The sequence below is a fragment of the Branchiostoma floridae genome, chromosome 11 (assembly GCF_000003815.2).
Source record: "Branchiostoma floridae strain S238N-H82 chromosome 11, Bfl_VNyyK, whole genome shotgun sequence".
NCBI classification, from domain to species: domain Eukaryota; kingdom Metazoa; phylum Chordata; class Leptocardii; order Amphioxiformes; family Branchiostomatidae; genus Branchiostoma; species Branchiostoma floridae.
The window spans coordinates 4,992,143-5,019,101 of NC_049989.1; the positions used below are offsets into that span (position 1 = coordinate 4,992,143).

At 38.4% G+C, this 26,959-nt stretch overlaps 3 protein-coding genes across 3 annotated transcripts; 1 reads left to right on the forward strand and 2 right to left on the reverse strand.

Annotated features, from left to right (window-relative positions):
- Positions 1–1,215: 1,215 nt before the first annotated feature.
- Positions 1,216–13,050, reverse strand: LOC118426337 (cell division control protein 45 homolog). Its single transcript, XM_035835649.1, has 24 exons — positions 12,863–13,050; positions 12,016–12,075; positions 11,571–11,663; positions 11,260–11,354; positions 11,011–11,053; positions 10,641–10,712; positions 9,953–10,021; positions 9,764–9,810; positions 9,459–9,507; positions 8,854–8,915; positions 8,571–8,621; positions 7,911–7,970; positions 7,552–7,611; positions 7,213–7,284; positions 6,454–6,513; positions 6,241–6,339; positions 5,896–5,950; positions 5,672–5,722; positions 5,385–5,440; positions 4,799–4,937; positions 4,294–4,377; positions 3,929–4,044; positions 3,424–3,500; positions 1,216–3,102 (listed from the first exon to the last, which is right to left on the reverse strand). Exons 1-24 carry the CDS (start codon positions 12,911–12,913, stop codon positions 3,038–3,040), a joined length of 1,686 nt encoding a protein of 561 aa, XP_035691542.1. The 5' UTR covers positions 12,914–13,050; the 3' UTR covers positions 1,216–3,037.
- A 255-nt stretch (positions 13,051–13,305) lies between these two features.
- LOC118426131 (ubiquitin recognition factor in ER-associated degradation protein 1-like) lies at positions 13,306–18,974 on the forward strand. The gene is made up of 11 exons (XM_035835391.1): positions 13,306–13,485; positions 14,031–14,148; positions 14,400–14,432; positions 14,686–14,807; positions 15,196–15,326; positions 16,039–16,180; positions 16,432–16,500; positions 16,751–16,792; positions 17,138–17,226; positions 17,455–17,542; positions 18,089–18,974. Exons 1-11 carry the CDS (start codon positions 13,483–13,485, stop codon positions 18,152–18,154), a joined length of 903 nt encoding a protein of 300 aa, XP_035691284.1. The 5' UTR covers positions 13,306–13,482; the 3' UTR covers positions 18,155–18,974.
- Positions 18,975–21,116: 2,142 nt separating this feature from the next.
- On the reverse strand, positions 21,117–24,795 carry LOC118426151 (leucine-rich repeat-containing protein 15-like). Its single transcript, XM_035835413.1, has 2 exons — positions 22,886–24,795; positions 21,117–21,418 (listed from the first exon to the last, which is right to left on the reverse strand). Exons 1-2 carry the CDS (start codon positions 24,075–24,077, stop codon positions 21,117–21,119), a joined length of 1,494 nt encoding a protein of 497 aa, XP_035691306.1. The 5' UTR covers positions 24,078–24,795.
- Positions 24,796–26,959: the final 2,164 nt, after the last annotated feature.

The following is a 26,959-nucleotide window of genomic DNA, read 5'->3' on the forward strand; positions in this document are numbered from 1 at the left end:
TAAGGAGTGAACTGACCGAGTCGAACTCCTACTAGACTCCTTCATCAACGAAAACTTAAAGACAAATAATGCAACATACATAAAACTATACGATTTGAGGTATGTACATTGCTTAATTTTATTCCACTTTGGCGAAGACGTGTGCGGGAGGTTGTTTATCTATCACTATGTTTTTTGGAGATATTGCGCGGGAAACACGGTAACCAGACACATGTCAATGAATAGCCTCCTTCGCGCCTTTTTGCGGGCGTTTGCGTAATTTTGGGGGGCATATTCTCGATTTTTTAATTTCATGTGGTTTGCCTCGCATCTGGTCTCACTTGTTGTGCTTGCATCTTGTCTTACAGTTGGCACATGGCTGGAAGCCTCCTTTGTAGCAGCAGCAGCTGGGCGCAACGTGCCCGGCAAGCTCGGGGTAAGATTTATCGGATCTATAAATCCACTTTATTGTACATTTATGCTCAAACAAGCTAAGTTCAGGTCATAGCAATAAGGCACAATTTCATCTACAAAGACTAATATGTGCTGGTATGTACAGCTTCAACTTCTTCTCACTTCTTAAGACAGTTGTAAACATATGGGAAGAGGTAATCAATAATACAGGATTTATCAAGTTGCATAAGGACTATGCATTTTTCCTTACTATTTATATAGCGAAAATTAGGGAATATGCCAGGCATGCAATCGAAGAAGATAATGAGACTGTCTTACCTGTCACGGACACAGCGACGATGACAATGACTGGAACGCGGGTTTTAACTTTGGTTTCATTCTCAATTTGGTTTCGATGACCTCAGAGCTTTGTGTTGCTAAAGTTGCCTTCGGGCACAAAGTAATGCTCATCGTACTTGAACGAGCTGTAGTTATTTTGTGCACGGAAACTGTGACAAATGGTAGAAGAATGCGTCAGTTTGTTGGGATTGTATGGCTCTACCTTTTCCCATATCAGTAAAGATTTTTAGGATCGGTGGAACATTGCCAGTGGAACATACATATCTTCATCGCTATCTCCCGGCACAGACCACACCGTGGGTGTACTGATGGTGGTATTACAGGAACGCCTTAAGAAACTGACCTAGCAGGGGCAATCAGGTGCAGGTTTCATCTGGTTGGTGAATCACTACGTAAAATTAATAAGTGTGTTTATTCACAAGGTGATTCACAGGTGAATAGAAAGTGAAAGTGGGGAAAGAGATTATTCACAACTCAAGTATGGAAACTCTTTAAATATTTCCATTTTATTATTTCACTTGGGTAGAAGTAATACATGTCATTCATTGACCATAGAATAGAAAGTCTATGACAAATCTTAGCTAATGACTCCCTATCTGCTTTATTTACACTGGGTAAGACTGAGTGAGGGCATTATTTAGTTTTTCAGCATTTTTTTTTCAAACATGAAACGCTTAAGAGAGTAAGGGTGCACACTCACTGCACTTACGTCAAGTTTGTATCACTGCAGGGTTCAAAAGATATTCAACGAATTTCAGAGATAACGAACAAATTTTCCCACTTTTTGTGTATTTTCTTGTCTTCTAAGTCATACTTATACATATTACGCAATATCAAGATTCTAAAAAATCAGAGAAAATAACAAAGCAGTGACGCAGTGAACGAACCCCGCAGTTACGCAAGGTTGACACAAGTGCAGTGAGAGTGCACCTTAACAGTGTCAATGATTCCATTATTACCACACATGTAGTGACTTTTTACATCAATAACTTGCTCAGAAAAGCAACTGATTCTATTAACTGCCATTGTGATGCTGTTGGTGGCATGACGGTTGCCTTCTATCACAATTGGATGTAGAAAAAGTCAATGTGTAGCTTTTTCATACACAAACTAGACAGCTACTCATACTTAATACAAAACATCACCAGCAACATACATCTCATTAAAAATTGACTGTATGGACTATAAGGGCATACATGTCATAATCAAAAGCTTACATTAAAAAATATTTCATAACGACGCATACATTGTATATAGAAGAAGTCAAGTTTATTATATTTACATCATCAAAAATTCACTCCAAGATCCAAGGTTTTAAGGAGTTTGGAGCAAAGTGAGACCATGGAGCGACGGTGATTTGAAGGCCTAAACAGGAAAGTTCCATAAGCTTCTTAAAAACACCAAACATTAGATAAGTTTCTGTGAACCCTATATTTTGGTGCTTACCTCCAGTTTAGTTTCCAAATTGAAAACAAATACAATCATGTCAACAAAGACTTGTACTTAAGAAAAGAATCCTGGCTTTGATAACAGTTCAATATATAGAAGGTATATCTTGTATCATAATCCATAGGGTGGAACAAGCATACCACTGAGAATAGGAAAAGTTGAAAGCATGTTTTCTGGAGGGGTACATCCTTCCCTTATATCTAACTTCAGTTGAAAAGTGTGCTTTGTCCATAAATCATTTAAAAACAAAAGTGTCACAATAAGATATTCTAATATGATATTCAACCCAACAAATTTGTAAATTGCATGTTTCTATATGGTAAGAAAAATAGGATTCAGGAAAATTCATAAACTTGCTGACAGACAACAAACACTCACTCCCATGCTTTGTGAGGTAAACTTCCCCATAATTGTCACTCATTAAAAGATCATTATTGTTGTGCAGGGAGACTGCAAGTAAAGGTGCTAAGGACCCATTCCACTAGACAACCATTGTACTGCACTCTCACTGTGACCTAAAACAGATGACTTCATAGGGTATGTCAAACAAAATGTAAAAGTGTGACTGAAAAAGACAACAATCATACAAAGCGTAAACAAATATTTTCTATGAAATTCATTCAGTGAAATTTTAGGTTGCAGAGAGAGTATGACGAGAGCGCCATCCTAGTGGAAAGGGGGTATCAATCAGTTACACCTATTGAAAAGTGAATACTTCTCTAAGAATGCTGGGATGACGATGAAGATTCTTCTCTAAGACATTTGGTAGAACAGGAGCTGCTGTTTGGAATAACCCTTGACCAATGCCAAGCGGCCAGCATGTTGGTGACCGGACCAACAACCAGTCAGTAACCACTCAGGACAAAAGTGAGATCAGGGCATCAAAGAACTTGCTTCTGTCTTCTGACTTCATCTCAATTACTGCAAAAACAAAATCAAAGCGAGTTAAAAACGTTCTATAGATACTTCCTTCATTGCTTAGAATTGACTTCATGTAGAAAGACAGTGACATTTGTAGGAGTGGGGTTTTGTATTTTGCCAGATCTAGAGCACACTATCTACATGTACTTAACCCTTTACAATGATGACCCGCCTCAGCGAAGACTGAGACCGCAAGGATGATGACAATGGCTTTACTCTTTGACACCAGATATCCGCTAGACAGCTTTGGTCTTACTACCACCACTAGATTATAATACATTATACATCACATTATTCAGTCTTACATATATGGGAACTTACTTGAGGTATCAAAGTTGTCGTGCAAGGTTCTCGAGTTGGTCTGAATAGCAGCTTGCTCAAAAGCACGACCAAAGAAGCTACAGAATGAAACAAAAATGTGGTGAAAAATGAACATGATGACATAAGAATAACTTGACAACATATGAATAATAAACTTGCTTCAGCAATTTCTAATCTAATCATCTGTCTTAAAACTATTAAGCTAAAAGTTAGTTTTGTTTTTCTAAGTCTACTGGCCATTGACGTATATACATGTGTAAATATAATTACAGCAAGTCTGGCAGTATTTCTGTATCAGATTTTCATATTAAATTGTTGAAGACAACAGAAATACAGGACAGCTAGCAGTGACCTCCACAACAATGTCAAACAAGCTTCCTGAGGACAGACTATACAGTAGTAGATTTTCAGATTAAGTTGTTGAAGACAAAAGAAAAACAGGACAGTAACAACAATTTTAAAAAGTTTTATGAGGGCAGACAATAGACTGGTAGAGTCTGCTTACTTCTTGGTTGACTCCTCAGCCTTCGGAGGGATGCCAATGACCAGGGCAGAGCCAGTCTCTGCGTTCAGGGGTGCTGCCACCACCATGGGCAGCAGTGTACTTCTCCTGCTTCTGGACTGAACAAGGCACAACACTTCAGCTATAGGCAAATCTATTAACATAAGGACACATTGATTGCCTGAAAGGAGGGCATTGCCATGGACGACAACAAAAAGCTTGGTAGGACAGCACCGCAGAATGAACCTCCCTCAGTCTACAGGAAAGACTAACCAAGGCAAGATAAAGACGAGCCTGGATACAGCTGTCTCTCTCGATTATGGAACTTGGTATAATGTCTGAACTTTTTTAATGTTGTAAAGACTTACTGTGGCCACATATGCCTCCTGCATGAAGTAAGCCAGCATGCCAAGGCAGTTGGGTCTGGAGAAAAACTTCACATCCGGGTGCCCCTGGAAAGACAAATTTTTAAACATTTATCCACCAATGTGGTAACATGACATTTCCCTCTGGCAATGTCTTAATGAGTAAACTAAAACCTGAAAACCAACAGGATTGGCAACCATTAGTTACAAAATCAGCAGTAAGATGCTTTGGCTAAATGCTTAGGTGTTGGTTTACACTGCTACCAAAACACACACAGACACAGACATAGACACAGACATAGAAGCACACACACAGAGAGACAGACACACTCATACATAGACACACTCAGACACACATAAACACAGACACACACACACACACACACACACACACACACACAAATACAGACACATACAGATACATAGACACACTCAGACACACATAGACAAACACACACACACACAAACACACACACACACACAGACACACAGATCTAAAGTCCAGTACCTCAGGTATATATGCATACAGGAAGGGCCCAGCTGATATGATCTGCTTCATGTCAATGAAAGAGTGGACAGTCTGCATGATGGTGGTCAGCTGTCGCTTTGCAAGATCCAGGCCTCGCAACAACTTCTTCACGTTTTGTCTGGAAACACAAATTTCAATTATAGCCACAATATATCATTGAACAACTCAAATACATGTATGTTGTATAAAAACTCAATTTATCTATTGCAATATATCTGGATCCTGCATATTGCTAAATAGAGGTCATAAAGTGTTTTTTTGTGTCATGTACATGTATTCCCCACTTACTCATTGGGATTTGAGAACAGCTATAATTTTGAACCGTAACTTTCATATTAAAGACATCTATGAAGAAACACATGCATAGACATTATACAGGTGCAAATTGAAACTGAGAACAGCTATAACTTTGAATTGAGCACTAACTTTCATACTTTCACACTTTCATAAAGTCTCTATGGTGTAACTGATAACACAACCATAGATCAAGCATTATACAGGTGCAAATTGAAATTGTTGTCATTGATATCAGATGAAGAAAAGAACATTGCAAGTAGCAAGTTACCTTGACAGACAGTCCAGTGCCTCGAGAAAGTACCCAGTTGCACTTTTTTCTGCCTCCTAAATAAGATACAGCATGGCTGAGGTTAGAATAGTAGACATAATCAATATGATACATTATCACACAGGATCGTAAACACCAAAATATTATATTCCTTTCAACAAAATTAAAAAATTTTTTTTTTTACAGTTTTCAGAAAAGTCCCCAAAAATGTAGTAGTAGGTTCAACCTTGTTCAACCTTGAGCCCATTGACCCCATTAGTCTTAACAACTTCTTGACTGTGACTTACCACACATTCCATCAGCCCATTGACAGCATACACCACATCAGCAGCACAGAGCTGGAAACAACACAATCAATTGCAGTTCTCAGAGACATTTGCAAATGTTAATGTTGACAAGAATTAGAACAGAAGAAACAAGTGGAGATATCTAGTAATGTTTGAACAAGAAATACTTCATATCATTGGTGTAATTAAAGACTTATAATTAGTGCAGAATATAGACCATTTACCTTGTTCTTGTAGCCATACTGTGCAATGAAAGACCCAAAGGAGATGTCATCCAAACTGGAAAATAGAAGTATTTGATACCATATCATATATCTACATTGTATATACATATACATTTTCACTAGTTATCATGGTACATGTACTTCAGTTTTTGCTGCTTGGTATACATTCTTGTTTTTCTTTCCTTTCTTTGTCTTAAAAAAAAAAAAACTTCACAGACAAGCTTAACAAGACAGCTTTTTCAAAATAATACAAACATACATGTGCCACAAAGTATATAATACCATTTCTCAACACAAAAAGGTCTGGAAGCCTGATATAATAACATGAACTAATTCCTTGCTTACCCATATTTCTCACATGAAGCTGTAAAGAGTCCCTTAAAACTTTCTTTCAGTCCCATGTCCATGGAGGTGAACTTCTGTTTCACCTGTACAAGAGGCAACCTGTAAGAAACATTTGTCATAGATTGATTATTGGTAAAGAAATACTGTCATCAGTGAAGAAAGTTGAGAATGTGTGTAAAGTGAACTTTTTTCTGTTGTAAATGCACATCTTACCCCATGTCAGCCAGAAACTCATGCATCTTTTGCTGCCCTTTTACAGTCCACATCTTAAACCTGTTGGAAATACATAATGTTATAACAATAAGATGATACAACTGTACATGTACTTCTTCCATTTCTTTCTTTCCCATGCACACAAGTATCAAAATTATAATTGCATGTCAAAGTTTAATAAAAAGAGCAGCACATTAAGTCATTATTGACAATCAAACATGTGATACGGGTTCCCCTAGAAATGTTTAAAAGTCAGAGAATGGGAAGCAAGAAATTTGGAACTTACAAAGGAAAGCAATGATGTATTATCTATTCAGCAGGGTTCTCCCCAGAATTTTTTAGTATAGTGGAGGGGCTGGCAAAAATAACCCAAACCAACGTGCTGCGCTTTCATGAAAATGGGTTCATTTTGCAATGACAGAGGGTGTCAAATACTACAAGTATAATATATTGTTGTGATTCCTTTGTTGTAAAGTGGCAAAACGACTATTGTTTGATCATTGCTCATTCACAAGTTTTTGCAGACAATGTTGACTGGAAAAGTGATGCCACTTGGCACAAAAATCTGTGAATTGTCATTACTTTTAGCAAAACTAACAAAGAAACACACTAAATTTGAAAAATAGTATAGTGGAGCTGGCTGAGAGTATAGTGGAGGGCCTCCCTTATTCCACTCTCTGGGGAGAACCCTGATTCAGTAATCTACTCTAGTGGATAATCTAACCACATGACAAGCCAACAGGCTCCGAGATGACTTACTTGCAGGCTGGGTAGCTTGAATGCTTGAGACTCTCAAATAATGACCAATGTCTGTACAGGGCAAGTTTCAACCTGTATTTGAAGTTAAGGCTCAACAAAACAGTATACAGAATATGAAGGTGTGTGAGTACACATCTTACAATTCATTCTCAAAGACATACATTTGTATACAAAAAGAATTTTCATTTCAGGTGTCCTTTAGGTCTTTGTGTGTTACGCTTCTCATAGTCATACTAGACAAATGTCAAATAAAATAAATGACACTCTCTCGGCTTGATGTTTTCTGGCAAATTTTGTACATTCGATTCAGTAATTTGTAACATAAAAGTCAAAGGATACTCTTCATCAAAGTAGATCCTCATACAGTCCACTGACACTGTGTTGTCATCATCTTCATTTCTGTAAACGATTAAAGAAATGAGTAAACATGATATAAAATAATGTCTTTATATTGTGTACAAATTGTACATCTGTTAGATATCTTGATAAAGTAGGGATTGGTTTTAAATGGGGTGGCAAGGCATATCAAACACTGGCAGCACTTAAACAGATACAGTAAGTATCCATCTCTTTTTTCCTATCACAACATTGTAGTGTGAAAAAGGCAGCACCATGATAAACTTCTTTGTCTTTCTAATCAGAAATCTTTGTTACATGTTTATTAGAATGTAATTTGTAAACTACTTTCTAAGCCCCACCTGTGATTGAGCCTGAGTGTGTGCTTGTGCAGGTCACCGACATCTGTCATGTATTTACCTCTGAAACATCAAATAAAGGAACATCACGGACAACAACCATACCTTCATGATCAACCTTTGCTTCTGTTGTTTTAACAATGATAGCACAAATTCTATAAGGCTTTGTAAGTTCTTCATTTCAAAGACTGGCACAGAATCAAAAACCATATCATCATCATCATCATCATCATCATCGGTCGTCGTGATCAAACATGTTCGCACATGTTTACACACGACGGGGTTAAACCGCCCCTTACGGGGTGACATACCCTTTCGTATGGCTAATTACAAGATGGGGATGCGCCAGGTCTCCCGTCCGGGTGAATGATGTAATTCACCATGTGGCTGATACAAGACAGAGGTTTGCCAGGCCTCCATCCGGGTGATTTGAAGTGAATCACCAACTCCCGACAGAAGGATTTGCACCAACGCCATACCCCATGCACGTTAAAGAACCCCCCCACACACAAAATATATATTGTATAGGCTTACAGCAGAAACTGGGCAAACAGAAAAACGTATATGTATTGAATGGGGCAAAACCCTGGGATAGTGTCTCTTTCTATCAAGACTTCATTAGTAATTTCAAGTCCATCCCTTTTAAATGCATGGAAGGCTTACCTTTCTACTCTGTTGTTAATGTACTGGTCAGTGAGTCCCACGATACCCCACCTAATAAGAATACGTGTAACACATTTCATCTTAAAGTTATTCAAAATAAACACACATAGGGGGAACAGAAAAAGTCAGGTTCAACCCACTAGTACTGATTCTGTCAGTTAATGGTAATGAATAGTATGGTATAGATCTTGAAAATAACAAATATAGGTCATAATATCATACTTAATATACCTGTAGCATGATTAAGTACAAACATTTACACTGATGACAAAACAGTGCTCACCACAGCAGGTCATTGCTGTCCTTGGACATTTTCCAGGCAAGGTCAAACATAATCATGGCACTCTGGAAATGAGAGACAAAAAGGTCAATCCATATTACTCCTAAGTACAGAACATGTTAATAAATTATGTCAGAAACCAGAAAGCTTCTGAAAAAAGCTGGCTGGTGCGTATTTTGGAAAAAGCCTGGATCAAACACATGAAAAAAGAGTTTTTAAACATCGAATTACTGAATTGGTCTGTCTTCTATTAAAAAAAAACATTACATGAGATTTGTCTAACAAAGAAAAAAAATTGTTACAAATGGGGTTCGAACCCACGATCCACGGCTGCAAAAGCAAATCGCTGTATCCACCCAGCGCGTAGACCGCTCGGCCACGCAAGCTGATTGCGTAATCGTGCGTACAGAAGGGCTATAAGAAGAGTTTGTTAAATTGACCGATCCATGCATCCATCCATGGTTGAACTAACCGCTTCTCTCGCCTCTAAGCCGGTGCTACGCACCGGCAAAAAGACTCAATCTACACAGGCAGATTCCCTATCAGATAAGCTAATATCTGCACGTCGGTCTGTGGGGAAAGGCATATGTATGAAACCGTTTACTCACTGATGTTCCATATGTTGAGAACTCTTCATAGTCAAGTAGGATCTGTTTTCTAAGGATACAACAAAAGTATTACAAGATAAGTAGAAGTGATTTACACATTCTTTTCCTATTTAAGATACAAAGGACTTGAGATGTTTATACAACAGCCAAGAAAAAGGCCCCACCTAAATGTTAAATTACAATTTCAAACAAACTAAAATACACAAACCACCTATATATATATATAGGACCAGGTTCACTGCACTATACTCAGTACAGTACTACTACTAAAATGTTTGTGAGCAAGGCATTCATTTCTACCCAACCTTTTCTCTTCCCAGAGCCTCCTCTCTCTTCTCCTCTCAAGAACCTCCTAGAAAAATACACATCAATGACTTAGAGCTTAGAGGTCCTTTAAAAAACATGTACATGTAGTTATTAAGATATCAAAAAGTGAAAAGTATTACTTAAACAGCAAAGTTTCAAACGGAAAATAAAGACAGTGATTTTCTGACCTCATCAAGACGTCTCCTCTTCCCAGATGGAGCAGAGCTGTCGCTTTCATTTCCTGAATCATCATCAGACTAATAAAAAACAATACAAAAGTATTCATAAATCACATTATTTCATACACCATTAAAGTACAATGCAGTTTAAGGGGCGGTATACTTTTCAGGGATCTTGAGCAGCTATGACATATATGTATCATTAAGTACAAGTATGTATTAGGCCACACCAATTTTATTTGTATCTCGGATTTCCCGACCCTATTTTTCTGATTTGAAAAAAAAAAAAAATTTTCAAATTGATGGCCACACCTCGTGACAAAATTTCACTGCCTCTCCTTTCTCAAATTTACTATGGGCCTCAAATTCCAATAGCTGTACGTGCCTATTTTGGATGGTACATTTGTCATTTTTTCTTCAAACTTTTGACTTTGCTACCAGGGACCACCTTAATGTTTAAAGTTTAGGTTTTCCTGTCCGATCTCTCTTACCCCCGACTTTTTGAAAAGTATCATTAGACCCGATGGACTCGACTTAAGCAGTAAGTAAGTAAGCAGCATTATTTCTTTTCCGACCGACCGACCCAATTTTTTTCTGAAAAAAATCAGAGAAACAACAAATAAAATTGGTATGGCCTTATGTACAAATACATGGACGTAACAAGTACATGTATATTGTATTGTTTATCACAAATTACCTCATCATCCTTAAAGAGATCATCATATGCTGGAATGTCGAAATCATCAGTTGTGGGCATCAGCAACTTAACCTGCAGGAGTGATGGGTTTGGACTATCAGTAAAAGTGGAATAAAATGGAACACAGTGACATTGGTGTGGCGTAACTGGTAGCATAATCAGCTAGGAATCATCTACATCTATACTTTACTGGGCAAAGCCCCCTTCAGGGGCATCCCGGCCAGGTAAATCAAGCGGTCCTGAGTTTGGTACCCACCATGCCCTGATGTTGTGCCCTTGGGAAAGGCACTTTACACCACTATCCCTTACGGTGGATCAACATTTGAACAGCTAAAGACCGCATCAAGACTGCACTGAATATGATACTCACCTGATCATCATTGTAGACATTCACCAGATCAACTGGCCTGTGGCTGAAATACAGAAAAAAAAAGTACACATTTGAGCAGTGTATTATCTTATTTGAAGGTAAAAAAAAAATACATTAACTTAAAAACATGTCCAAAGTCATTGCCTTGCGTATTAGTAAATCATAAAATTCTCACTTCTTTTATTGTTGATTAGCTGCTAACTACACATATTATTTCTTTAAATCTTAAGTACAGAGGACTGTCCATACCTGTCTGCTATGAAGAATATGACATGTTCAGCTGGCTGGAGGGTTTCCAGGATGTTGATGTTTCCTCCACAATTGATCATAACAACATACTTCACCTAGATATCAGTACAACAGAAAGACATTATTGCTTTTTAAAGGACCTGTAGTAAGTGACAAATTGGTGATACCATTCCGTTTTATCCACAGCTTGGTTGACTCAAGAAAAGACTGGAGGCAATTCTTTCTTTGTGTATTATTTATTTGTATATCAAGAACCAACAGTTGGATGTACATAAAAGTTGATTCAAATACAGTATATATGCATAACTTACCTGTTCAGAGTGTTCCAGAAAGGCATTCTCCAGCTCCTGTCTGCCTGTGATGGGCACAATGGTGTACTGCACATGGTCACACTGGAACAGGTACTGCAACAAAAAACACAGAGGCTCGTTAGATTAAAATCTGGTGTTTTTGAATGTGAATGGAAACATTATCAATAAGTTTTCAGTTGACAAGAGTCACATTTCTACTAGAATACTACAACAACTGTGTATTTTATGGATTTGTTCTGGTTATCTACCACATTCAAGATAGCTCTGGCTGGCAGAAAAAATTAATTGTATGTTAATTGTTATACATTGCCAAAAATGGGCAAATAGTTCGCAAAGTCCAACCAACCTTGATAAAAAAACTGTTAAATCTCCAAGCAGATTTACTAGTGACCTGTTGATGGACACTTATTATCTATTCTTAAGAATTTACAAAAGGGACTCAAACCTGGAGAATCTTGCAGGCACAAAGAGCATCAACATCAAAGGCCACCAAAACGAGGACCCTCTGCAACAGTAACAAAAACAGTACATGAAATACGAGCGATCGCAATGATGTCACGGTGACGCAGTGGTAGGCGAAAAGCGGGTGTTTTCCAAAAGATTGACTTACATATTAACCAGTAATTTGAGCCGCTAATTTGAATATCAATTTTTGATCCAATTTACTGGTAGGCAACAACCGTCCAATACCGCGGATATAAGAAAACAACAGCGATCGCTCGTATTGTAATAATTTGTATTACAGTTGCCTTACAGTTCAACTATGCTTCAGAACAGTCCAAAAAGGAAAGAAAATGCTGTTATAAAAATTGAAACAATGGTCGAGATTAGGACTGTTTCTTTTTCGGGACCTTTACCTTTGACATATTACTTAGAATTCCTGTCGTCGCACATGAGTTCTGACCTCTGTGAGTGTGAGAGGGCTCATAATACTAGTACATGGCAACTAAAATAACGTGTGGTATTTCTGTACAATGTAGAAAATGAATATTCAGCTAGGATATAAACAAACATATTATCATACAGACCAACAATTCTCAAAATTAGGTTATGGACGAAATCTGTATGCAAAAATCAGGTTTGTCAAGAATTATATCATGTTATTGTTAATGAATTCTTTAACACAACCTTATGTCATCAAGAAAGATGTTGTTCTGCAAAAAGCAAATGCAGTGTTGATGTTTCGTCATATAAATGTGGAATAAGTCGCCCCCCTCCCCTCGTCCCAAAAGCTTTGTTTTTTCCTGCACTTTTCAATCTCCGTTCCTACAGAAGGAAACAAAAGCACCTACCTCGTGCACTACTTTATCATAAAATTCTTTCCTTATGTCGGTAACAAACATCTTGACCGCAAACTTCGTAAGAAACGCAATTTCGTAAGAAAGGCACTTCAGACGATAATGCTACAGATTGTCCGCCATGAAAAAATTTGAGTCTGGCGCGAAAACGATGTTCTAAGGCTTTACAAAAGCCCTTCTCCGATTTGTCCAGTTTTTCCAACGGCGTCAGAGCTGTAAAATCGGACCAATAGACGGTAGTTTAACAAAGTACACAGACTCTTCCAATTTCACATTGAGGTAAGTGAAGACAAATTTAATTTTCTACAATCATGTGTTTTTTGCAGATAAATATGATATTTATATCTTGAATACAATCAATGGTACACGTGCTACAGTAAATCTATATTCTTCGCCAACAACTTGCTTTTATGGTAATAAATTTTTTGGAAGCTAGTCATTCAATGGTATGTTCCAACAACCCCTAGGTCGTTGACCTGAGGAAGATGTCATCATCGAAACCGAACAATCACTGATTTGCAGCTGAAAGATACCGTCTTTTCCCGAAGAACTTTGGACTATTGGCAGCGATATCATTTTGAGTAGAAGAGAGTGGACTAGAGACTGTTCATACAATGGTAAGAACGAGTAGTTGGTCTTTCGAAGGGAGGAAATAAAATTGTTGGTGTTGTAAATTCCATGAGTCATGTTATGATGGGGGAGGGGGGCACAACTTGCCACACAAGAAAATGGATTTTTTACACTATAAACTTCTTCTTGGTATGACAATTCTTTATGGGGCTGTTTTGGGGCCTAATCTTGTATTCATTTGATCCCCAAATTTCGTGTATAATCAAAGCAATTGATCATGATGTTATTCAATTTATTGTATATATTGTAATCAATATGTTTTGAGCAGTTATAATCAATTCTATTTGAGGATTAGAATTATATCATATCATATAGTAGGCATTTTATTTACACCATTTGAGTATTTTCCAATGATGAATAAATAATAATTAACTCCAATGAATCCAAGCAGAAAATACGAATTGAAGATATACACTGCACTCTATAGCTAGTAGTAACCTCATTGATAAGGTAGATTCTCTAAATTCAGTGCCATATTATGCGAGATACTGTTGTTGTGGTACTAAAGCCATTAACTTGTTGTTTTCTTTAGTTTGGGTTTGGATTTGAGGGTTTCCAGCGGCCCACACGGTTCAACACCCAGTACAGATGTTACTCTGTGTCCATGTTACCTGGGAATGAGAGATCAGATGTGGAGAGAGGAGGAAAAAGTAAGGAGGAATGATTCATAATCATGATATTGAGGATATCTTCACAGATATGTGATGTATAGATGACCCATATTTCTAGATCAAACCACAAGTGATGTGTCATGCTGTAAATTTGTTTTTTGAGTGGATAAGAAGCCATTGTTTTATTACTTCTGATTTAGAATTCAAAGGTTTGAGAGAAGGACTGTAAAAGTATAAAGGAATATTCTTACTGTCCAAAACACGTTCTGACTCTGATGTTTTTATTCCAGTCATCATGCCACCATCAGCACTAGACCAACTAAGTAAGTTATTCCTTCAGTCTTATTCATGCAATTATTTGTCTTCTTTTTGCGATAACAGGCTGCTGGGAAAAGATGCACATGTAGAATTTAGTGTATCAAATTTTACATTTGGATTGTCGTTGAGAGTGACGTTCAACTGCCAACAATTCGGCATTGCTTGATGAACTTATGTTTAGCTAGTGATACTTCTTTCTACTTGGTTCTGTTGACTTCCTAACCCAGTGAAGTAACATGATTGTAATTGTTCCTACAGCACGGCTGAACATAGTTTACCCCATGCTGTTCAAGCTGACCAACAAGAGAGCCAACAGGGAAACACACTCAGGGGTGCTGGAGTTTGTAGCTGACGAAGGGAAAGTCTATCTTCCATATTGGGTCAGTCTTGCAGGTCTTGCTATTTACCTGTGAGGAATCCATTCAATAAAGTACATGTACAAAAATGTAGCTTTTCTGATTGTACATTGTAACCCCATCATATGTTATCACATAATCAATGATTTCTTTTGGTATTAGTTCATTAAGGATGTAGATATTGATAAATGTATTGGATGTATTTTGTTGCCAATAAGCCACTTGTAGTTTGGGATTACAAGTACATGTGATTAGATAGATGGGCTTTGGTAATAAGAAAGTTTCTACTAGTAGATTAGAGAAGTAGGTTTAACATATTCTGAAATATTTTCCAATTCATTCTCATTCTATTTCTATTTCCAGTTTGTATCCTCATCATAAACAGACATTTGTTGTTGTTTGTTTCCCACAGATGATGAGGAACTTGTTGATAGAAGAGGGAGGTATATTACAGGTGGAGAATGCCTCCTTACCTGTAGCCACATTCTCCAAGTTCCAGCCCCAGTCTGAGGACTTCCTGGACATCACCAACCCTAAAGCTGTGTATCCTTGGACTCATCTTTGTAGTTAAGACATGGTAGTACCATAAGACTCATTATAGAACAAAGTTTGATTCCATGCTTGTTGGTTGAACCTGCTCTATAGATTTTTGTATAACTTGTACAACATGACATGCATTTGGTCACTGATCCGTACAGTGTGTTCTGGACATAGTGTCCATTGAAATCTCTTGCTGATAAGATTATGTGCTGTTTTCTGTTATTGTTTTCTTATAATTTTTTTCTACTTACAACCCTTACTAGGGGGACATGATGATAAGAAAAATGCAGTAATGAAGCGGCACTTTTGGAGAGAGTTTGCAATGGAGGCTATTTTGAATGCATGCTTGTTAAGAAATCTACTCTGCAAGCAGAGGTCAGGCTGCGGCTGTTTTTTAAACGTTTTTTTAGTCGTTTTTATCGGGCTTTCTATTCTTTTTTTATATCTTGCTGTGTCAAAACCTTTGGCTGGCGTACTTCAAGAAAAATGACAAAATAGAAAGCCCGAGCCTAACCTCTGCTTGGAAATCAGGATTTGCAACATATATTTCAACTACACATAATTTGCTGGCATCCCAATAAAGTAGTTTCAGCAACATTTATACAGTATACCAGTAACTTTTAACACATATTGTTTTGTTGCTGTCAAGAAATAATTTGCTCTTGTCTTCTTCATGATGTTCCCATGCTTTTGACCTTGACCTGATGTCTTCCAGATTAGAAAATGCCCTGAGAAACTTTGCCTGCCTGACAAAAGGCGATGTTGTTGCAATCACGTATAATGAAAAGGTGTATGAGCTACACGTGATGGAGGTCAAACCAGGTCAAGCCGTCTCCATCATAGAATGTGATATGAATGTAAGTGCGTACAAATACCCCCCCTCCCCCCGCACAGATATTTAAGAAAGTGAGAGCGATTTCAAACCAAATGAGCAAGACTTCTGGTTGTGATGGATACTATAGGTAGAGTATATTCAGGTTCATTGTAAAAGTGATATTCACATAGCTTTTGTGACAAGTAAAATGAACTGTGAGCCAATGCTGAATGCCCCATCCTTAAGCTAAGGTCCAACAATTTTCCTTCATCTTGTTTTTTTTTCTTTCTGTAGGTAGAATTTGCTGCCCCTGTTGGCTATCAGGAACCAGTGTACAAAAAGAAAGAAGAAACAGAGCAAGAGGTAAGTGTTAGAGCCTGTTGTCAGACCTGTTCCTGCAGTGTTGTTTTGATATGTGGAACTTACTGAATTATAAAGGACTTCAAATTTTGATAAACTGAGAGTTTATTTTGTTTGGTAATACTAATAGCACTGGACAAATTCTTATAAATCTCCCATTTAGTTGTATTCTTTTTCAAATTCAAATGATAATAGTATGTAGTAGTACTTCTGTGTTTTGAGCCATGATTGTATGGAGTCTTTGTTCTAACAGATGGCTGTAGATGAGGCAGACTTTGCTCCAGAAGGCTTCCTGGTGAGTCAAATTGTTTGTCAGTAGTGTATAACATATGTTTCAAGTTTGATTTCATACAGAAAGTTGATACATGTATGAGAGCCTATCAGTTTGAGAGCCTACATTGTAACATTATGCTTAAGTAATTCCTGTTATGAATTTCAAGGGAAATATTGTTTTCTTTTTACTCCATGACTAGATTGTTTGCATAGGACAAAACATACCTAAAAAAAACTAAAATTTGTTACTGTTTAGTAGAGAAGTGTAATTTTGTATGTGTTATTTCAGTAGTTTTGCAATATTGGTCAGGACTTGTTGGAAATATTAAGTTTTCCCCCTTTCCAACCCCTCTTCTTATTTCCCCAGGCCTTTGCTGGTCAGGGACACAGGTTAGATGGGAAGAAGAAAGGCACTGATCCCCAACCTAAGGCACTGGGAGCTGGTGCCATCAGAAGGTGCAGTTATGATTTGATTGTCATTATTATGGTTACCAACAATATGTATATTTGCTCCTTTTTTTGTGGCATAAATTCTATACCCTGACACACTCCATGAATAGCCTCTTCAGATCGTATGGTCATTGGAAAATAAGCTTTCTCATTAGAGAAGGTAAAATACTTTTACCTTGCCAACATGTTAGTTGTCACATCTTAACAATTTTGTTTTTCCTGTTTGCTCCCTAGGGGCATTCCTAACTATGAGTATAAGAAGGGCAAGATCACTTTCATGCGAAATGTTCGGAGACCACAGAACAATCACCAGACAGAAGAGGTAAGCCTGAAAACTGTTTCATTGAACAAATGGCAAAAGCAAGGTTTGATTCATTTGTTCAAATGGGTTAAGTATTGTCTAGATCTGTGTTACATGAAATTTTGCTGTTTGAACATTCAGGGCCATAAAAGGGTCCTTGTTTAAAATTCACCTTATACTTTGTGGATGTAGAACTCTAACATTTAGACTGTGTTGTAAGATTATAATAGACCCCTTTGAAAGGCTTTTATCGGTATTTCACGCAAGTGGGGAAGTGGAATAGACACATGCATTGTATAGCAACATTGAGAAATGTCTGACTGCATGTGTCGCCTGGTAGAAATGAATACTTGTGATACACCGGGCCCCTTTCATGGCACTGGTAGGAGCCGACAAAAGCTTAAAAATGCGCTGTCTTCTGGGTTTGGCTAACACTTTTTCAAACAGGCTCTTTGTCTCAGGACGATAATGACGATGTTCCGGTTTGTGAGCAATTCGTGTGGTTTAAATGGGTTTACTGGGAATTGCCTTTCCTAATGTGAAGTTTTCTGTTGTTTTGTTTTTCAGGATGACGAGTTTCAACCCTTCACAGGAGAGGGCCAGGCACTCAGAAGGAAAGGGGGCAGGAAGTAACACAACATCAATAAACATCAATACCTTACACCACATTAATGATATTTATATAGCACTGATAAATACCTGTGAGGTGAATCCTTACAGAATGTGGCTAAACCAATATTCAAGTTGGTATCATTAGTAATAATTGTACAGGGATAGTTGTGTTATTTTGGGCGGTATGTAAGCAAGAGAAAGATTTGACTTTATGCACAATTGTACTATTGCTCATGTTGCTCTCTTTTTCATGGACGAAATTGAGATGTGTAGCTGCAAAGTTATGTTTGTTATCAGTTTCCTAGCAGACTTTTGAAGGGAAAATATATCTGGAATAGGGGACATCAGAAAATGTTACAGTCTTCCCATGGAGTACTACTGCATTAGCCTCATACTCTTCAAGTAGATGTGAGTGGGGTTTTCAGCATCTCACAACAACCCAGCTTTAGTTAGAGGGATGTTGGGTTGGATGTAAAATACTATCAAACAACCATAGTATCTATTACCTAGAGAATGTCCAGTTGTCATTTCAAATTCATCATTGGCAACTGGTCAAGAAGGAGACATTTCTAAAGCACTTAACTATATACATTTATACTCCTGTGCCCTTAGGTGAATAAGATACATCACATTGTACATGACACAGCTGTGAAAGAGTATGAAGAGGTGTCTGGACCTCTTTGGGGAACGTAGCCAGGGATCTAGTTTTGTTTGCCAGTTTACTGAGTGTAGAATGGTCTAGTCATGAAATTGTCAGTGGATTATTGAACAAGGGTCTACCAATACATGTATTTTTCAAGTACAAGAGGAAGGTAAGAAATAAATTCATTGCACTGCTAATGTTTCAGCACACCCTTTCTTATCTCCAGGAAATAGGGAGATGTTTTGTTTTGAGTGTGTTTGAGTGTTTCGGGATTTTTGTAGTCAGCATAACTGAAGAACCTCTGGATGGGTTGTGATGATATTTGGTATGTGGGTTTAAGTATTGGATGAAAGACAAGGTCAATTTTGGTCACTCTGGTAAATGTATATGACCTTGGTACTGCGCAGCAGAACTTCCATTTTTGTATTTTTTGACCTGGACGTGCTATGGTCATTATTTTTCGGTGGCAGATATCTTGTGATGTAAGAAAGAAGTGTTGTATGTGTGGGCTGCTAGCAGCTTGCTCTGGAAATGCATAGGTACTTGTGTCAAAATCTTCCAAGGTCAAGCCTCATGACGAGGCATACCACGGACAACAGAAACACACAACTTAGTGAAACACAAGAACACGCATACTGGTGCAAAACTGTATAATTGCTCTTTTTGTGACCATTCATCAATTCGCAAAGGAAAGTTTGACATCCATATGACTAACCATACCAGTGAGAAACCCTACATGTGTGAGGAGTGCAGGTACAAGACAGCAGCTAAACACTACTAGTATCTTTCCATACATATGAGAACCTGTACAGGTGAAAACCCCTACATACGCCATTTTTCCTTGGTGAAGAATGACGTTAGTACTGCATTACTTGTCTCTACCATTACTGTTTACACTTTTGGTGCTGTCCCAGATACTGACACTTAGTATCTTTGATACAGCAGTTGTCTCCATCATTACCGTTCACATATTGGATCTGTCCTTGGTGCTGAATGGTATTCACACCACAATACTTGTCTCTGAAGCAATGGTTCACAATTTTGTTGCTGTGGTTGGTGCTGAATGATATTTACAATACAACAACAGTCATTCTTGGTACTGTTGACTCTATTTTGCTGTCCTTACAGCTCAATGATGTTCACACTACAACATTACAATCTGTTGTTACTGTTTACACTTAGTGCTGTCCTTAGAGTAATTCTGGGCGAGGTTCGTGCTACAACATTTGTATCTTATCTTACCGTTCACACAATCAGTACTGTCTGTGGTTCTGAATGGCTTTTACATGACAACGCTTCTCTCTTGTTGACACTGTCAGTGCTGTACTTTGTCCCAAATGCTGTTCACATTAGAGCAATGATTATCGTTCCAGTCATCACTGTATAAACTATTCAGGCTGCTATTCATTAGGTGCGGCATTCACATTACAATACTTTGAGACTTTATTTGAAAATCCATTAGTCACGTGCCCCACGCAACTAATCCTCCTGGACATGTCTGTGCCTCTACCTTCCACACTATGGTGATGTCCTCAGCACTAAATGATATTCACACTGCAACACTTTTCATTGTTTATCAGTGTTCATACTATTGAAGCTGTCCTTGGGACTGAAAGAACTTCACACTAGAACAATTTCTCTGTTCTTAATGTTCACAATATTGATGCTGATCTTGGGACTGAAAGTCCTACACACTACCACAATTTTTTCTGTTGGTGCTGTTTGATTTTGATCTGATCAGATTTGTTCACACAACTTGAAATCAATTTACAAAACATAGAGTAAAAATGCTAGGGGAGAAAAGTTCTATCCCCACTAAATCTAACAAATAATAATGTAAATTTAACAAATCAGATAATAATGATAGTAAATGATGACAAATACATAATTAATTACAACAAATTTCTCTGTTGTTAATGTTCACTATAAAGGTGTCCCAAATAACACCCATGTTACCACACTTGTCTCTCTCTCACTCTCTAGATCACAACATTTTATATCAGCTATATCAGAACAACAATTTTCCCTACTGGTACTGTTCACACTATTAATGATACTCTTTTGTTACTCATTTATTTCCCCAATATAGTTACTTCCTGTGGAGATGGGGATTTAATCATGGGGCTGCTACATTGAGTATCACCCAAGTTGTGCTGCTTTATGTTGAATTCCTAATTTTCATAATTTGCATAAAGGCACGTGGAAACGTGATATCCCACCTGGACCATAGAACAACCAATCATCAATTCTATGATGTTGGGCCATTTATGTACAGGGTGAGCTATGTGGGTGTTTTTTCATTTTCTAGGCCTCTTTTAATCATAAGAATCTTCTCCTGAACTAATTTGCGTACAGCGAATTCAGCTGTGAGGCAGTTGGCCCTGAGCCATAAGAAAGATTTCTAGCATCCAAATGTTCAGTGGTGGTCTGACACTGGCCCTGCCCTGTCTGATCATGTTGGTTCATATCTTCATACTGCTGACCGTGACCAGTGGTCACTGCAGTTGTGGGGTTTTTGTTGATAGCCTGAGACTGACCCTGCCATCTCTGATAGTGTTTATCCATATCTTCATACTGGTGATCATGACCACTGGTCACTACAGCATCTGTGGTGTTGGATTTAGTGATTGGCTGATACTGGCCTACAACATTGTACAGCGAATTCAGTTTTGAGTTTGAGGCAGCTGCTTGTGTGCTGTGTTGTGGACTTTTAGTGTCCAATGATTCCATGATATGGTGCTCTCCTGTCTGACTATGGCCACTGATTGTTACAGTAGCTGTGGTGTTTAAATTTGTGTTGAATTCAGTGATGGCCTGAGACTGGCCATGCCTTGTCTGATCATCACCCCTGGATGATGCTATTTCTTTTTGAAGTGTTCCTTTACCTGCATTCATGGGATTTGGCTTTAAGGCAGCTAGCACTTCGTCATGTGATAGATTTCCAAGTTTCAGAGTTTCAGTGGTGGCATGAGACTGACCCTGGCCTGTCTTATTATTACCACTGGTAGATGTTGGGTCATTTTGAGATGTTCCCACGCCTCCGTACATGGGATTTGGCTTTAAGGCAGCCAACACTTCGTTACGTGACAGATTTCTGACTTTTAGAGATTCAGTGGTGGCCTGAGACTGACCCTGGCCTGTCTTATTATTACCACTAGTAGATGCTGGGTCATTTTGAGATGTTCGCACACCTCCGTACATGGGATTTGGCTTTAAGGCAGCCAAAACTTCGTTATGTGACAGATTTCCGACTTTTAGAGATTCAGTGGTGGCATGAGACTGGCCCTGCCCTGTCTGATCATGATTGATGTCAACATCTTCATACAGGTTGCATTGATCATTGGTCGTTACGGAAACAACTGTGTTACTGGTAACCGCATTGGGATTTGGTCCCGAAGGGGAGCGACTGGTCATTCTTTTGTACCACATTGTTAGAATGACAACACCAATCAGGGCAACACCAGACACGGAACCACCCACGGAACCAATGAGAACAGGTAGTGGAGCGGAATTGGTGTTTTCTGGTTTGGTTAAAGTGATTACAGGAGATAGAGTTACTGTTGCTTTTGTTTTGCTTGTTTCACCTGCAGGACCTGCCATTGAATCTGCACTGTTTTTGAAGTGCCAGCAATAGAGAGAGGTGACATTCCCGTTGTAACAGTAGTTAGAGGCTACTTGAATATCAATGGTTGGCACTTCACATCGCATTTCTTCAGGATTGACATCTATAAGCTTCTGACCCTGGAATTTGGCTGGTTGGGTACATGTTATCTGGTCTTTCAACGATGGAAAGTTGGTCATATTCAGCCTGAGGGGAACCATCCTACAATCACACTGCCAGGGGTTTCCGTCAAGTTGTATGGTAGGAATAGATTGCAAGAAATCATAAGAAGAATCGAGAATAATGGACATCTTGTTTGACTGCAGGTCCAAATATTGTAGCCGGGACAGATTTACAAATGTACCGGGAGAAATCTTGGCTATTTGGTTGTGTGATAGATACAGCTTTTGTAGCTCGAGTAGATGTGCAAATATACCTGGCTGAATCTTTTTCATTTGGTTTCTGTTCAGCCACAACGTTTTGAGGTGGGTTAGGTTTGCAAACGAACCAAGCTGAATCTTTGTAATGTTGTTGGAGGACAGGACCAGATCTTTTAGCCAGTGTAGATTTACAAATAATCCAGGCTGGATCATTGTTATCTGGTTGTTGGACAGATACAACCCTTTGAGCTGGTGTGTATCTGCAAATGTCCCAGCGTGAATCTTTCCTATTTTGTTAGAGGACAGGTCCAACATTTGAAGCTGGGTTAGATTTGCAAGTGTAGTAGCATGAATCTTCGATATCTGGTTACGGGACAGATACAACTTTTGAAGCCGGGTTGAATTTGCAAATACATATGGAGGAAGCATTGTTATTGGGCTATTACACAACCGCAACTCTTCGAGCCATTGTAGATTTGCAAATGCACCAGGAAGAATCGTTGTAATCTGGTTCTTACAGAGGTACAAACTTTTGATTTTGGTTAGATATGCAAATGAACCCTCCTGAATCGTTGTTATATTGTTGGAGGACAAGTACAGCATTTGGATCCGGGGTTGTTTTGCAAACATACTAGGCTGCATCATTGTTATTTGGTTGTTGTAAAGCCGCAACACTTCCAGACTGGTAAGATTTGCAAATGCACCAGGCTGAATCATTGATATCTGGTTCTTGGACAGTTCCAAACTGTTGAGTTGGGGTAGATTTGTGAAAGCACCTGCAGGAATTTCTGTTATCTGATTGGAGTCCAGATGCAATCTATATAGCCGTGGTAGGTTTCCAATCGTACCTGACTCAACCTTTGTTATCTGGTTGAAGGACAGGTCCAATTGTTGAAGTCGGGGTACATTTGCAAATGTACCAGGCATGATCATTGATATTTTGTTCTTCATCAGGAACAAACTTTTGAGAGAGATTAGATCTGCCAATAAGGCCACCGGAATCCCTGTTACCTGGTTGTAGCACAGGTCCAAATCTTGTAGCCGTAATAGTTTTGCAAATGCACCAGACTGAATCATTGTTATCTTGTTGGAGGACAGATCCAACTCTTCTAGCTGTGTTAGATTTGCAAATATACCTGACTGAATCTGTGTAATCCGGTTGGAGGAGGGTTTTCGGAAAAACCTGTCCAGTCCGGAATGCGGAAAACCCTGTCCAGTCTGAAAAGAGGGTCTGCATGGGGGTATACGTTGCAAGCTATTAATTACTAGTATGCAACAACATTTTTTAATCTTTAATATGGCTAAGCACAGAAATAACATCAACTTGAAGTGTGACACAATGTCATACAAAAATTATAACTTAACAAAAATCATCCATCACTGCTACTTCTGTGCATCATATAAAAAACTTCTACTCTTTAAGTCTTTGAGACTGAATATGCTATTAATAGCCTTACGGCATAATTTTGCAAATAAAACACTTTATTTTTAAAATGATACATAGTTCTATATAGCTCACAACTTGCCTCTAAAGCCTCTAAAGCCTTTAGGGTTTGAAAAATGCCATCTCGGCTTTATTGTAGGGCATTGTAAAATATATGTAATGTTATAACATTGTGTGTGTACTAAAGTCGTGTTGATATTGGAATCTTTCGCAGTCATTCTATCAAACCTGGATTTAAACATACCAGCTCTCAAAATGAGTGCTGCACTTTTATCATTTAAAGAAAACCTTTCAAAGCCTGTCTTTGTAATGTATTGCCACTAATTAACAACCCGAAATTGACGGACACTCACTATCCATTGTTTGATGGACAATGGGCCGGGTGTAATTCTCTCCTCCTCATGTCCTACCAGATAAGTGTTAATTGGGTACTTTGCATTTGACAGAACTGACTTTGTGTGCATGCATATTGCGCCTTTGGGTCACTCATTATGCTGCCGATTCTATAGTTATGTGTATCAATTTAGTGTAAGTGCTATCTGAAGTAATAGTTTTTATGTATTGCCAGGAACCCCTATGCAGACCCTCTTTTCAGACTGGACAGGGTTTTCCGCCCCATTTCCCTGTCTGGACTGGACAGGGTTTTCCGAAAACCCGTTGGAGGACAAGTACAACTTTCTGAGAGTGGGCAGAGTGAATGTACAAGGACGGATGGATGTGATTTTGTTGTTGTTTAAATACAACTCTTGAAGCTTGGGTAAATATGGGAAATGATCAACAGTGATGATGCTATATCCCAACTTCAACTGTGTCAAATTCGTATACAATAACAGCTCAGATCTATTTACCGTTTTAATGTGATTACCTCTTAACGTTAAGCCATAGATGGATGTTGGGAGGTTCTGGGGGATGCTGGTGAGGTCCCGGTCTCGGCATTTGCAGCTTGATAATGGTGCACAGCTACAGCCGGCTTCTTGCATGTTGGGCTCCTTCAGGATGATGAGAAGGAAAATCAGCAAGTGTCGCAGCTTTCTTCCCATGGTGCTGGCCCTGCCACCTAAACAGAATATGACGTTCATCTGTACTAAAAGCTACGCTAGCTTTGTGAAAAATACAGAACTGGAAAATCCCTGTGTAAATAACCCAATATTTGTCTTATTTCCAGGGTGGTACTGCTTGTCTGATGCTGTCTATTTGAATGATTTTAACATCTATGATCACGATGAACAAAATAAAACAGCTGTGGTGTTTGCATTAGATTCAATTCAGGGATGGCATGAGACTGGTCCTCCTGATCATGACCACTAGTCACTACAAACAGTAAAAGAGAAACAAACTAAGGAAGGAGTGTTATATTGTGTATTACATGAGAGAAAACGTAATCAGATTCAACTTTTTTCTATTCATCACTTTGTCTTAATTTCAACCTCTTGCAAAATCTTTCACTCTAAATTGTCAGCAAATTAAGAAATTAAATTGTTTGGGCTAATAAACAGACTTTTAAAACAGTTTAATATCATCATGATCTGTTTAGATGTTTGAGGCACAAAGTTCTGTATGCCCCATGTTTACTGCTTCTAAGATTCGTGCAATCAGCAGTCATTCCTTTATAGTGTGTAACAAACAGTTTTAGATTACAATGGTCTTAGTGATATGCTAATGTTGATTGTCTGATGCCAGCTTTCAAATATTAATAAAAGATTATTACTCTTTTTGCTGACCTTTGAATGCGCTCTATTTGCACCATGCAGATATGGAAATCAGTAAAAGGATAGAAAATTCATATTTCTCTTTAAAAGAGCATTTGCCTTATCCTGAAATACCATTGAAATCTTACGTTATAGGACTGTGCCTCTACCTTATAGTAGTCATGCTATTCTACACAATGTACACAATTGTACAGAAATACCCCTTAAGACAAATAAACAGTGGTGGCTGCTATACGTTCATTGTCTGAATAGTTGTGACAAGAAAAGTTGTAGTTTCAACAGCCCTAAAATAGTTACATAATAAAAAATGGCCTTGAATGATGGCATGGTCGATCTGTATTTTCTAGTTCTTGCAGCGCGCCTGGACCCCTACTCAGTAATACTCTAATCTCCAAGCAGGTTGTTAAAGTGTTCTAAAGGTCATCTGCAGGCTTCTTTGACAGGTATCTGTCCTTTCCAAACAATAACCTCACAATCTTCCACACCAACATCTGCTTAGAGAATTAAACGAACCCTGATTAAGGTAATTTATGTACAGTCTACACAACAGGTTTACCATTAACGTTTATCACCTGGTAGATACATACCTCTAGAAGCTATGTGAAACAGCTTCTGTTGGCATTTTATGGCCAGGAACTCGTGTAGAATGCCTCCGACACCTGTCGCTGCTGCTCTCACAGGGTGCGTCCTTCTGTACCTGATCCGTAATGCTGTGTAGTAAACAACCCAAGGACAGTCTTAAGCACAGTTTGGTGTTGATTGTCTGAGGCTGGCTATTTGAATGATATTAACATTTATGATCCTGATAAAAATGATAATCATGATGTGTTGCGAAAACATGTTCAGTCGTTTTCTTCAAAACTAAGGCGCTCGGTGAAATTGTAAGTAAACTATTCAACAAGGGTCTACCAATGCATGCATTTTTTGATTACAGGAGTAAGATAAGAAATAAAGGCGTCACAGTGTTTGTGTATCAGGTATCCTTTATTCTTGATATATTTCACTCCCCCGAAGACGTGCACATGTGCATGTACATGTTGAGTGCAGGG

Bases quoted from the DNA above. Each gene is read 5' to 3' on its own strand.
- LOC118426131 (XM_035835391.1), top strand. The intron at 14,149-14,399 runs GTAAGGAGGAAT...TTTTTATTCCAG, and splicing joins TGTGGAGAGAGGAGGAAAAA to TCATCATGCCACCATCAGCA. The intron at 16,793-17,137 runs GTGAGTCAAATT...TTATTTCCCCAG, and splicing joins TTGCTCCAGAAGGCTTCCTG to GCCTTTGCTGGTCAGGGACA.
- LOC118426151 (XM_035835413.1), bottom strand. From the start codon at position 24,077: ATGTTATTTCTGTGCTTAGCCATATTAAAGATTAAAAAATGTTGTTGC. The intron at 21,419-22,885 runs GTTCGTTTGCAA...ACAATGTTGTAG, and splicing joins CATTACAAAGATTCAGCTTG to GCCAGTATCAGCCAATCACT.
- LOC118426337 (XM_035835649.1), bottom strand. From the start codon at position 12,913: ATGTTTGTTACCGACATAAGGAAAGAATTTTATGATAAAGTAGTGCAC. The intron at 10,022-10,640 runs GTAATTTGTGAT...GTTTTTTATTAG, and splicing joins ATCTCTTTAAGGATGATGAG to TCTGATGATGATTCAGGAAA. The intron at 5,951-6,240 runs GTAAGCAAGGAA...TCTATTTTCCAG, and splicing joins GCTTCATGTGAGAAATATGG to TTTGGATGACATCTCCTTTG.